General features: G+C 46.5%; 1 protein-coding gene across 7 annotated transcripts in view; it reads left to right on the top strand.

Annotated features, from left to right (window-relative positions):
- Positions 1-2710: 2710 nt before the first annotated feature.
- CRTC1 (CREB regulated transcription coactivator 1) overlaps positions 2711-11839 on the top strand; it is a 44889-nt gene continuing 35760 nt past the window's right edge. For all 7 annotated transcript variants that reach the window (XM_052802320.1, XM_052802316.1, XM_052802321.1 and 4 more), the window contains exon 1: positions 2711-2891. In XM_052802320.1, coding sequence (XP_052658280.1) covers positions 2766-2891 — 126 coding nt within the window. In that variant the 5' untranslated portion in view covers positions 2711-2765. The remainder of the gene's footprint in view (positions 2892-11839) is intronic.

Here is an 11839-nt window from a genome sequence, read left to right as displayed (position 1 = left end):
TCGGCAAACACAAATGTTGTATTGAAGAGATGCTTGTTACACAAACTGTTTTAGAGTTGGAGAATTTAAGAACAGAAGCAGGGTCTAGGTTGCACACTGGAATTCAATCTGATAAAGCTGCACAGGCAAAACAATAAGAAAAGGGAGTCTTCTTAAGGGAGGAAGTTGTAACCCCCCCCCCCCCCCCCGCCTCCTTGGCCATCTGCATTCCTTCCCTGTGAACCAGGAGCAGGAGCAGCCATCGGAGGGGAGCTTTCACTCTCTTCAATCTCTGGAGATCCAAGAGGGGAAAATTTTATCAAGTTTTGTCTTAGGCACTTAATCTTTCGGTGCTATAGGAGAGGCAGAGTGGCAGCTGGGTCTCTAGATGTTTGATATTACCACCTGTGGTATTAAATCCAGAATAACTCAACAAATTATTTATCATCGTCTTGCTTCTCAAGGAAAAACAATGTGGATAATAGGTATCTTAGTGTTAAATCTTTATGATTTATATGCTTTTAGCCTGACAGGCCAATTTTGCAGGTCACATGCTGTTCATGTACTCAGCTAAAGGGTATTTAACTGAATATGTGTGCCGGTTGTTTATTCCCAGTGAAAAATGCAAGAAGTGGTTAGCTTAACATCTGTCAGGAATGACAGAGGAAGGGCTGATCCTGCCAGGGCCTGGACGATCTTTTAAGTCCCAGCTCTGTTTTCTGCGATGGTATCTCATTCCATGTTATAAACTTTAAGTGCAAGTTGGCAACTAGAATTTAGGGTAGGACGTGACTTTGTGGCTAATACTAATCCTGACAGTTGCTGAACTGAGTTTCATCCATCCACCTCTAACAGCCTTGCAGCAGTGGGTAATTATAATCTCTTATTTTTACGTGGGCAGGAAATGCTTATAAAAGACTGGTAAACTGAACCACAGCCACAAAGGTTATCAGTAGTGGAAGTGAGAGCAGAGTTTAATTTCTTTGTTCTGATAGTTCAACCGTGACAGGATTTGGTTACTGGAGTGGGCACTGTTCAGGGACAGAGAGATGCACCAAAAAAGGAGAGTGTCCACTTTATCTCTGTTGCTTTGTAAAAAAGAAAGCGTGAAGGGCAACACGTGGGTGTGGGGAAACAGTACTGTCAGGATTTATTACTGCCTAATGCGCGTGTCCTGCATATCACAGTGCTTTGCATCCATCTGATGTTAACACAGCTGGAATCAATGGCTTAGCAGCCTAAGCTTGTGTTTCGAAACGGCTGTACTCCCTAGAACTGCCCACTCACATCCCAGCAGGGTCATCTCTGCCTGTCATCCCCTCCCCGTGACAGATATGCTGCGTCCCACACACATCACCGGCTGTGTCGGCCAAGGTCCTGACTCCTTGGGGAGGGGGAACGAGTCTCTGGTGGTGTTGACGTAGAGTTGGGGTTCACTGGGAAGGAGTCTGCGTATGCAGAACGCCACAGGAGAGGGAGAACGGTGGAGCTGGATGCGCTCGCCGGAGTTTGGCAGTGAGGGCGTGCTTGCGTGGGAAGACTGCACCGTTTTGTTCTGCGTAGTTTAGAACAGAGCTGCGGTAGCATCTTTTGCTTCGCTGTACAACACACCTAAACGGTCCAGGAAGATGGGAGACTTTCCCAATTCCTAAAGCTTTCCCAGAAATAATGCCTTTACTTGGTATCTTGGTACTAGATTTCTGCTGTACAGGTATCGCCTGTCTTGTAGCTTCAAGTATCTTATCTTGCAGGAAGAGGCAGCAGTAGCAGAGTTAAGAACTGTTGCTTATCTTAAAAGACTTACTAGCTTTCCCTGCTGCACACGCTGCTCCATCCAAGCACTGGCAGGCGGATGAGTAGGAGCTGGCTATCTTTTTCGCTCCATGCCTCAACACGGCCTAGCCTGATCTGCGTGAGGTGCTGGGATAACTGGTTTGTTTAGGAAATTCTCCTGACTGCATTTTCTGAAAGGGAGAAAAACCCCTCTGAAACAAGCCAAGTAACCTCTCAGTAACTTTAGACAGAAAAAAAAATGCTATTTTAAATTCGCTGGTTAAAAAACACCTGGCGTTTTAGAGATTTGGGATTTACCTCCCACTTCAGGGTACGGAGTTTGCTATTCGAGTGCCCAGCGGGCAACACACCAACTCGCATCCCCCCCTCCACATCTTTTTTTCCACCTGGCATCACCCACGCAAGCCTGGCTCCGTGGCCAGGCCTGCCCGCTGTGCCGCGGAGGACACCGGTCACCACACTAAGGACCGTGCCAAGTTTTCGGCGGGAAGCTCCCTCAGCCGCGACGCGCAGGGGCCTGCCCGAAGACGCTTGGCCCGACCGGGTCAGTACGGTGGCGGGGATACCCGCAAGCTCCAGAGGAGGCTGCTGCGGTCCCAAGCGAGCCGTCCTCCCCCCGAAAGAAAACAACAGAAAGCAGCGAGGGGGGGAACACCGGCCCCACCGCCGCCGCCTCAGAGCGCCCGGCCGACAGCGCGCATGCGCGTCGCGCGTCCCCTCCCCACGCACGTCGACGGGGGAACCCCCCCCTTCATCTACTGCGCAGGCGCGCCGCCGACCACCTCCTCCCGCGCGCGCCGCCGAGCGTGCCCCGCGCATGCGCCCCTCCGCCCCCTCGCCGCCCCCTCCCACCCCGCGCCGTCTCCGCGCAGGCGCCTTATAACCCCCCGCCCGCCCGCCCGGCCCGCCCGGCGCATGCGCCTCGCTCTTCCCCCCCCCCCTCCCCTCCCGCCCCCCCTCCGGCGCGGGGAGGGGGATGCGGACGGGGGAAGATGGCGGCCTCGAACAACCCGCGGAAATTCAGCGAGAAGATCGCTCTGCACAACCAGAAACAGGCGGAAGAGACGGCGGCCTTCGAAGAGGTCATGAAGGATCTGAGCCTAACCCGCGCCCACCGGGTGAGGAGACGACGACGCTGCCGCCGCCCGCCCAACCGCCCGCCCGCGCGCGCCCCCGCCGCCGCCCGCCCGCCCGCCCCCCCCCCCCCCGCGCGCGCGCGCGCGCCCCCGGCGGAGGCGGGCGAGGGGGGTGGGTGGGTGGGTGGGGGAGGGGCGGCGGCGGCGCCCCCCGCGGCGCCCCTCGGCCCGGGGGCAGCGGCGGCGCGCGGCGGGCGGGGCGGGCGGGCAGCGCCCCCTGGCGGGGGCGGGCGGCGCCCTCGGTGCGGGGCGGGGGGCCGCGCGCCGCCGCCCCCCCCCCCCGTACTCTCCCTCTCCGCCCCCACTCACCTCCCCCCCTCCTTTTTCCACCCCCCCCCCCGCCGTTTTCCCGGTACCGGGCCCGGCCCGCGGCGAGCCCCGGGCCGGAGCATCCTCAGGAGAGCGGCACCTGCCACGCCGGGGGCAGGGCCTGGCGCGGGGGGAGTCCCCGGTGCCCCCGTTTGAGGGGGGGGGACACACATGGACGACTCTGCCCCGGGGCAGCCCCCCTCCCCTCAGGTCTCCGTGGGAGCGGGTCCGGCTGGGTGGGGGCTCCTTTGTGGTGGGCTGGCACGGGGGGGGACCCCCTCTCCCCTGGGACGAGTCTGAGGGGGGGTCCCCGGTTCTTCACCATGGGACAGGCCCCGGGTCTGAGGGGGGGGACACCCAGTTCCTCACCCCGCCACGGGTCCGGGTCTGAGGGGGGGGTCCCGATTCCTTCGCCAGGGTCTGAGGGGGGGGGTCCCGGTTCCTCACCCCAGGACAGACCCGGGTCTGAGGGGGTGGGGGTCCCGGTTCTTTCACCAGGGTCTGAGGCGAGGGGTCCCACTTCCTCATGCTGGGACAGGCCTGGGTCTGAGGGGCTGGGGGTCCCCCGATTCCTTCACCAGGCTCTGAGGGGGGGTCCCAGTTCCTCACCCTGGGACAGGCCCAGATTAGGGGGGGGGGGGTGTTCCCAGCCTTACACCCACCTGCCTAAGGAGTGCTTCCCTCAGGGCCCTGCGGAGCATCCCTGGGGCAGGGCAGGCTCCTGCCCCAAGCCGCTGGCAGGTAACACCCTGGTTTCCCCCCCCCCCAACCCCCCCCCCCCCCCCCCCCCCCAAGCTGCAGGGCCGTGGGGGCACAGAGCACCCATGGGCGTGCAGAGACCCGGCCGGAGGTGCCGGACTTGGTGTCACTAATGTTGTTCCTGCTATACTCCAGTTGTCGTAGGTGCAAATTGCTGCACTTCCAAAAATCCTCCCTGGCTTCTGATATCTCTGCAAAGCCCGTCAGCAGAAATTAACGGCGTAACAAATGCGCTTTCCGAACATCAGATGCCTTTTCTGGTTTAGATATAGGGATGTCAGAGCTTTTCCATGTGGTTCTTGTCTCACCTGCTTGTGTCAACATTTTTGTTTTTCTCTTAACTGTTTAAAGAAAATTTAAGGTCTTGTTTGTGGCTGAACCTTTGCAGGAATGGGAACAAGAGAACATACAGTTGGATTTGCAGTGAAATGTTTCCTTTTATTCCTCTGTGTCAGGATAGGGTAAATACTTGTTTTGAATTGGTGCTGCTGCTGGTCAGATGCAGAAGAAAAGCATGCTGCTTCTGTCAGCTCCTGCTTGGGAAGGTGTGAGGCCAAAGCTTTGTTCTTGCTAAACTATTTGTTGATGTTTCATAGAGGATGCTGCTCGAGTTAATTGAGAGCAGAGCGAGGACAATTTAGAGATGTTTGCAGTTGCTGGAGTTGTCTTGTTTCTTGCACCTCTGTCATGCCTGTGTAGCTCAGTACCCCGGGATTTTGCATTTTGGTGATCAGTCCTTGGCTGCCACTTGAGAGCTGGGTATTCTTGAGAGTTCTTGAAGTCTGCAATTACAGGTTGTCCTTCAATTAACTCTTATGTTTAGCATTCACCTTCGGCAAGATAAGTCAGAATCCTAATTCTGTTTCTCCCCAATCTGAGTGTTTCTAACCCAGGTTTTGCAGATGAAAACCCATCTTATTTTCACGAACCTGGTATTGAGAAAAGGACCCGAGATGAATAAGTTGTCTGAGGATTCTGGGTACTGAAGTGATGGAAACACTGACCAAATAGCTGAGTAAAATGTCTTCTTTGTAGACTTTTTCTTCTAAATTCCATGATTTCATCTGTGTTTAAAATGCAGTATAAAAGCAAAAAGGGGTTAAGCACAACTTTGCTGTTTGCTCTCATTTTCATTTGGCAACCAATACTTTGCTGTCAGTTTGAAAACGCGTTACTCAGTTTGTGGAAGCAGCCCAAAATTTCTGTTGCCTTTTCATTATTAGTAATTGTCTTTTTGCAATGTTTACCATCTTGTCTGTTTTATTGTTAGTTACTGGTCATAGCAGAGGCAGGGAACTACTGTTCCACCATTTCTTGTGCGTAGACATGCCATTTCTGAGCTTACTTTCTGACTTGGTAATCTTCCACCTATTTGTGCTGTTTGGATAATCTGAGATTTTAAAGTTATGATACATCTTTCTTGCCCAGGACAAAACACAGCATGATATTAACTCCTCCTTTCTCTACTGCCCTCACCATTCAGTTGGGAAAAAAAGAATTCCTTTGAAAAAATAAATCGCTTTGGTTTCAAAAGTGTTCCCCTATTCTCAGGAGCAACAAAGTCCTGTCTTTCAGCTGGCAAATTCAAGAATGCATTTTAGCTTTTCTGGGAGACGCAGACCTTGTGAAGAGTCATGGAGGTGGGTGGCCGATAGAAGCACTGGAGCTGCTTAATTGTCTTGTGAGTGGGACCTTCGTGTTTATAATCCAGAGATTTCTGCGAGTCCCATAGTAACAAAGTGGGTGAGGCGAGGGGGAGGGTTTTTTTTCCTGTGTGACATTGACTCCTGTATTTTGCTTGTGGTTCTGCTCCTTTCCTTTTTTTATGTGAAGCATGAAATTTTAGAACTGCACTGGTTTCTGTGTTTTAAGGACGGGTTGTTTACCAGGGCCTACTCTCAATTTCTGTTGTAACACAGCCCAGTGGTGCTTGCTGCATTGCATGTATTTACTCATACAAGGCTGTCACTGCCCTTTAAAATTGTAATTAACAAAACATTAACATGCAGGATAACACAGACAGTGTTGAACTCTTCAATGTATGGCTCTTCAAATGCTAGAGAACCTAAGATGATTTTTTAAAGAAAATTTGGGCATAGCTTGTGACCTGCATTTTAAAGGTGGTTCTTGTTCAGTTGGAGATGGTCTCAGGTTTCCAGGATTGTTTTTTTAATATACATTGTTAAAGTCACTTAGTTTTGAGGGATGTCAGCTGGAGCTGTGTTTGAGCTCCCTCTTATGGACCTTGCAGTTTTACCTAAAAAAAAAAAAAAAAAAAAAAAAAGCCCCCCCCCCCAAACCCCTAACTCCAGAAACCTGCCAGCCAGTGCCATCTCCCAGTCCCACCTGCCTGGAGGGCTGTGCTGATGTTGATGTTACTGGAGTCAAAACAGGGAAGAAAGCCCACGTTAATGGTGATGTTTGGAAACATTCTGCAAAATTCCAGCACCGCTTATACAGTCTTTTCCTGCACACAAAGCCCCCCATGCAGGCAACCTGCAGAAGGTGTCTCAGTGACCTACTAGTAACAGCACTCCTCAAAAAGAGGACCTTTAGTAATAACCTGTATTCCTCAGTGACACAAAACTTATTTTCTGTGTTCCCAAGTACATAATTCAATGTTTTGTCAATCCGTATGATGGTGCCATGACAGGGTTTGCTTGCGTATTTTCTAGGTGTTATCAAAAGTTTTGTGTGCCTGCGTTGCTTCTTTGAGTTCTTGAAAACTATGTGAAGTAAAAAGTTGGTGTTTATATTTTAAACCTGAATATTATTAATACAAAGATCCTGTTGCAGTTTAATTTTTTCAAGTGGAATATATTGTAATGGCATAGCTACCCATAGATGGCCATTTGACTGAAGTGCAATTAAATAAAAATCAAGTGAAAACCCCATAGTTTGTATTTGTGTGTGTGTAAAACACATACACAGGCACACACCTCCCTGTAACAAAATTTGTACTTGGGTATGAGACAGTCACTCATTTACTTGTTCTTACTGGCTGCGGAAGAGATCAAAATGTCTCTTTGTACATTCACAGATCATTGTTTGATGTAGATAGCATGCAAAAGAGTATTTAAAAGCTTAGTTAAATCAGGAATGCTAATCTGTGGTTTTAAAAATGAGAAATGCTATGATGATGATGATACAGTGTCTCAATGTTTCCTAATGTCTTCAGCATGTTTTTATTAAATAATTTGATAAAAGAGAAATTCCTGACTATGTAATAGTATTTTTGAAGGTCTGAAAGATATTAAAGAAACGCATCAAAATCAGGACTAAGCCCTCCAAGTGCAGAGATTAATGCTTTCAGCTGGAAGTAGTTTTGTTCAAGTTAATAGTATCGTGAGTTTCTCTCAGAACAGAAATGTTAATTTTTCAAGCTCTAGACAGTGTTTTTCTTCTTTGTTACTTTCCCAGATATGGGATTTGGATCCAGAATTTGCACGTTTCCAGACCAAGAAATAGGTCCCTTAGGCTTCATCTGAGATCTTCCTCTGATTTCTCTGATGAGGCAGGACACAGAACCAAGTCAGTTGGTTTCCGTACCGCCAAATACGCTCCCCTCGTCGCAGCATCTGTACCACGGGCTGTGGGCATCATCGCTCTTTTGGCAAACACAGGCTGGGCGAGTAACTGCATTGAATGTGCTGAAATAATGGTGCAGTGTCATTAGTTCTTTGAAAGAATTATTGTAAATCAGAAGGTGAAAATGCAGAGGTGAGCTACCCACAGGGGCACAAAGAATCTCTGTTCTTGTGCAATGCTCGGCTTTCCTTAACTCATCTGAGCTGTCCAAGGTAAACATGCGAGTCGGCTTCTGATATGCCATGCTGGAGAACTCACATACTTCAGTTAGCAGTGTAATGTTTCTTCTGGTAAACCCAGTCAGGTTTTTGTTGTGTTTTTTTTTAAGGAGACAATGACTTTTTTTATTATTATTCCATCATTACCATGCCTTACAGCTGCTTGCTTCAGCTCTCAGACAAAGTATTTTTCTGTGCAGTGGCCAAGTCCGTCTGTTTTAATGAGGTAGCAAAGCTATGAAGGATCTGTAGGCATGTGAAACTATGATTGTACAACCGCTGTATTTCAATGTATTAATTGTAATTCACAGGATGAACATGTGGAACTCGGCTCAGTGTGCTGCATTTCAGTTTTCTTTAGCTTCAGCGGTGGAGAGCATTTGCAGTAATTTGCATTTATAGAAGCTACTCATTTAGTAAGAGAATACGTTCTCGAGGTTATGTACAGTCAGCTCTTCCAACTCTTTGAGGGTGATTTTGGTGATTTCCCTCGAAGAGAATTACCGAGCTGCAAAGCCGTTTTTGCGGAGGTGACCTTTGCCTGTAGTTAAGATCCTGAAAAGTTTTAGGTCTGGATAGTGTTTTTCTTGGTCTTGTATTTACAAATTGAAGTTTGTAGTTTTGATGACTTTGAGTTATAGTTGCGAATATAGGAGCTACAAACCTCCTGTAGAAGTTACAGACGTGGCAAAAACATCAGTCAGCGGGAGGAGTTGATGGTGTGTTAATCTGAATTATGTGCTGGCATCAGTAGAAGGGCAGAGGTAAATGAGCGTTCTCTGTGTAAGTAAAGCATTAAACCACAAAACAGTACAACAGGAATCATTCACTTAAAGTATTTTTCAAGAATATGTTGTAGTGAGAAATTATATTAGTAGCCATGTGGCCAGGATGCCAACTTTCTTCAGTACCTGTTAAATGAAACAGAAAAGAGCTGTTCTTCACACAGTGGAAAAAAAAAACCCAAACAAAAGGAGGGGAGGAAACCCTTAAGCCCTGGGAAGCCCATAATGTGATTGTGTATAAGGATGTGGTGTTGAAAACCATTTTTAACTGTAGTTAGGTTTCTCAGTCAGATGACCTTTTATTTTAACTTTTTTATCATGTAACCAGCGTTTGTGTTTTTCTAGCCATCTTGGATTACCTGTCCTGGTTTGGAAACAATGTTTATTGTAATTTGCTGTTCATCAAACCGCTTACTTCTAGTATTAACCATTTTTTTTCAGTTTTATAATTGATTTTAATTATGAAGCATTTACTGTACCTTATCAAGATCAAGACCCTGATTCTTTGCTGAGGCAGCAGCATTGTGCACTTTTAAGCTCCTGTAATCTTTCACTCCTGTGGCTGCCCAGTGCCGTGTTAGTATGAGCTCTGGCATGGCCGTGCAGTGGGTTGCATCAGGGCTCGACCATATTAAATCGAACTGATGGGTTTGGGTTTTCTTTGAGGTGAGCTTTAGCCCCTGCAGTTTTCTGCTCTGACTAGACGTGTAAGTTGTTCTGGAAGAAATTATAAAGTATTTCTAGGCACTTTCATTGTAGTGGTAATAAGATACTAATTTGGCAAAAAGTAGACATGTTCTTGAAAATGACCAATAGGGATTTAAACAAAATGTCTTAAATGCTAAATATTTGTCTTTGGTTTCTATAACCTATCTCTAATTGCAAAGGAGCGTTTTCTTGGGCTGCGTTATAGTGGTTTTGTCAATCTCTCCGACAGCATCGATCAGTCTCTAATGGTATGTTCCACGCTGGCATTAATGTTTCTGTACCGAATGTAGAATCTGAAACTCAAGTATACTTCAGGGCACTTTTCAGCAAATGTAATACTGTATCTTAAAAAAAAATAAAGAAAATAAGCTTTTCTTTTTTAAAATAACATTTCTGGTTGTGATGGCTGGAATTTTACCCCAGTGTTTTTGTAGATGTGCTGGAGTAGCTGTTGCTTTGTAGTCGAGGGTACATGGTAGCTGACAGGATTGGAGTAAGTGGGTGAAAAGAAGCAAACTGTCAAAATCTGGTAGATTTTTTGTGAACATAAGCTTGCAGCAGTGTACATTTTGTGATGGTGACCAGTTGTGACCTCAGTGCTGCTTCCCTTTTTGTCTTTTGGTTTAAACTACTTGCGTTTCGATAAACAAATGCAGTCCCAAAGGCTTTGGTGTAAATTTGAGGTGGTAGCCAAACTTGTGAATCTTTACTAACTCATTAGCTAAGATCAGTGTATCTGATAGTGTGTAGGAGTTAATATTTAAAATGTAGCTCTGATTTGTTTTAAATGATTTGCATAGCATGTTTAGTGCTGTGTAAGTGATACCCAGGAATCAGATTTCTGTCAAGATCTCCATTAGTACTTGTTGAGCCAAATGAGCATTGCAAAAGCACGTATTTGTTAACCAGGGATGTTTTTGTATGATCTCATTGGTACTTTATAAATTATAAAGTTGTAACTGAGTGTTGATAATCTAGACTTGTTTTGCAAATTATTTCTTGGGAACTGAAAATTCTTCCCCTTGTACCAGAACAATTCTTTGCAATAAAACAACGACAACACACACCCACAAAAAATGGGTCTTAAATAATGAAGTAGAGGAGAATGAAATGATGTGTTCTGGCTTTAGGCTTTAATAATTCTACAGCACTTCATGATCCGTGTCTAAAAGTCTGTATATTACAGGCAGTTTTTCTCAATGTGTATTTTACTTTCTTGCCTGCTTGGCCTATCACATTTCTTGACGTCTGGGAAAATAGCCTCTGTGATATCCCTGCTGGGCTACTTGCTTGTGTTTTTTAGTATGGTTACTTATCACTACATAGTAGTAAGATGTGTTAATGGCAGACTGCAGTTCTGTTAGATGAATTTTCAATTCATTTTGATACCCAACTATTACTATTCACGTTAGTATTATTTTCCTTGGACGGCCGAAGTCTCAAAAGGGAGGGAATTTGAGTTGATTTTCCAAAATACATGTATTTTCAGGCAAATGGTGATAGTTCTCAACTCAGAGAGTGTATCAGTTATTTGTGACCTTTGTGTACATTGGTGCCTCTTTAGACCTGTTGTGGAAGCAGCATCTTGTTGCAGTGTGAAGCTGTGCAGAAGATTTTTCTAGCTCTGGAGTCCTTAAGTGGTGTTTTGAGATCCGTAAACTGGATTAAGGGGAAAAAAACCCAACCTCAGTGGCAAAAGGGAAGACAGTGATTGTTTAATACACTGACTTTTCACCTTTTTCTTTCCTTGCAAAGTCTTATGTAGATTGTATTCATGGCATCCATTCAGCAGCCACCAATTATTGGAGTGGTGTTACTGGGTTTCTCCTTGTTCTGTCTGTACAAGCAATGGACAAGGATTGTCCTCGTTGCAGTCTTCTAATCACAATTTCATGAGACCCTGTTCCCCCTCGCCACCTCTGTGGTATTTCTCCACTGGTGAGGGAAGAGCAAAAATAATATCTTAAATATTACACAAGTTCCCACCAGCCTACTCAGATTCAAACGTCTTATTGACTTTCTCATCGTAATTAGATTTTTCTTTTGTGCAGTGAAATGATTACACTGTACGAGCCTTTTGCATTCGAAGAATTTTGACCGTAATGGCAGATACTTTTAATACCTAGAGAATTGTCTGATGCCTCATCTTAAGAGCTACAAACAGTTTCTTGGGCTGTAATAGGAGGGCTTAAGGTTGAGCTGCAGTGGGAGGAATTGTTGGAGGGAAGAACATGCTGCAAAAGCCATGGTGGTTTTGGGGACTGGTGAAGTGTTATCTTGGTATCACGGACTGAAGGTCATCATGAAATGGCTTTCTCTGCGTGTGAACCAACATGAGTCTCGGCAGCAGCTAAATCGCACATTTATTCTGTACCAATAAGTTTTCTAACTGAACCAGCCATGCTTGTGGCTACTATCAGTGCAGAGTTAGGTGCTCTCCTGATAGCTAATAAACTCCAAAGAGTGCAAACATGCCCTGCTTGTCTCCTAATTTATGAAACTTGTAGGGTTACATAACTGCATTTTCATTCTTTAGCTAAAAATAAAAAATGGAACATAAAAG

The sequence above is a fragment of the Harpia harpyja genome, chromosome 11 (genome assembly GCF_026419915.1).
Source record: "Harpia harpyja isolate bHarHar1 chromosome 11, bHarHar1 primary haplotype, whole genome shotgun sequence".
NCBI classification, from domain to species: Eukaryota; Metazoa; Chordata; class Aves; order Accipitriformes; family Accipitridae; genus Harpia; species Harpia harpyja.
The sequence above is the reverse complement of the archived record's forward strand: the minus strand, read 5'-3'. Positions and strand labels throughout refer to the sequence as shown.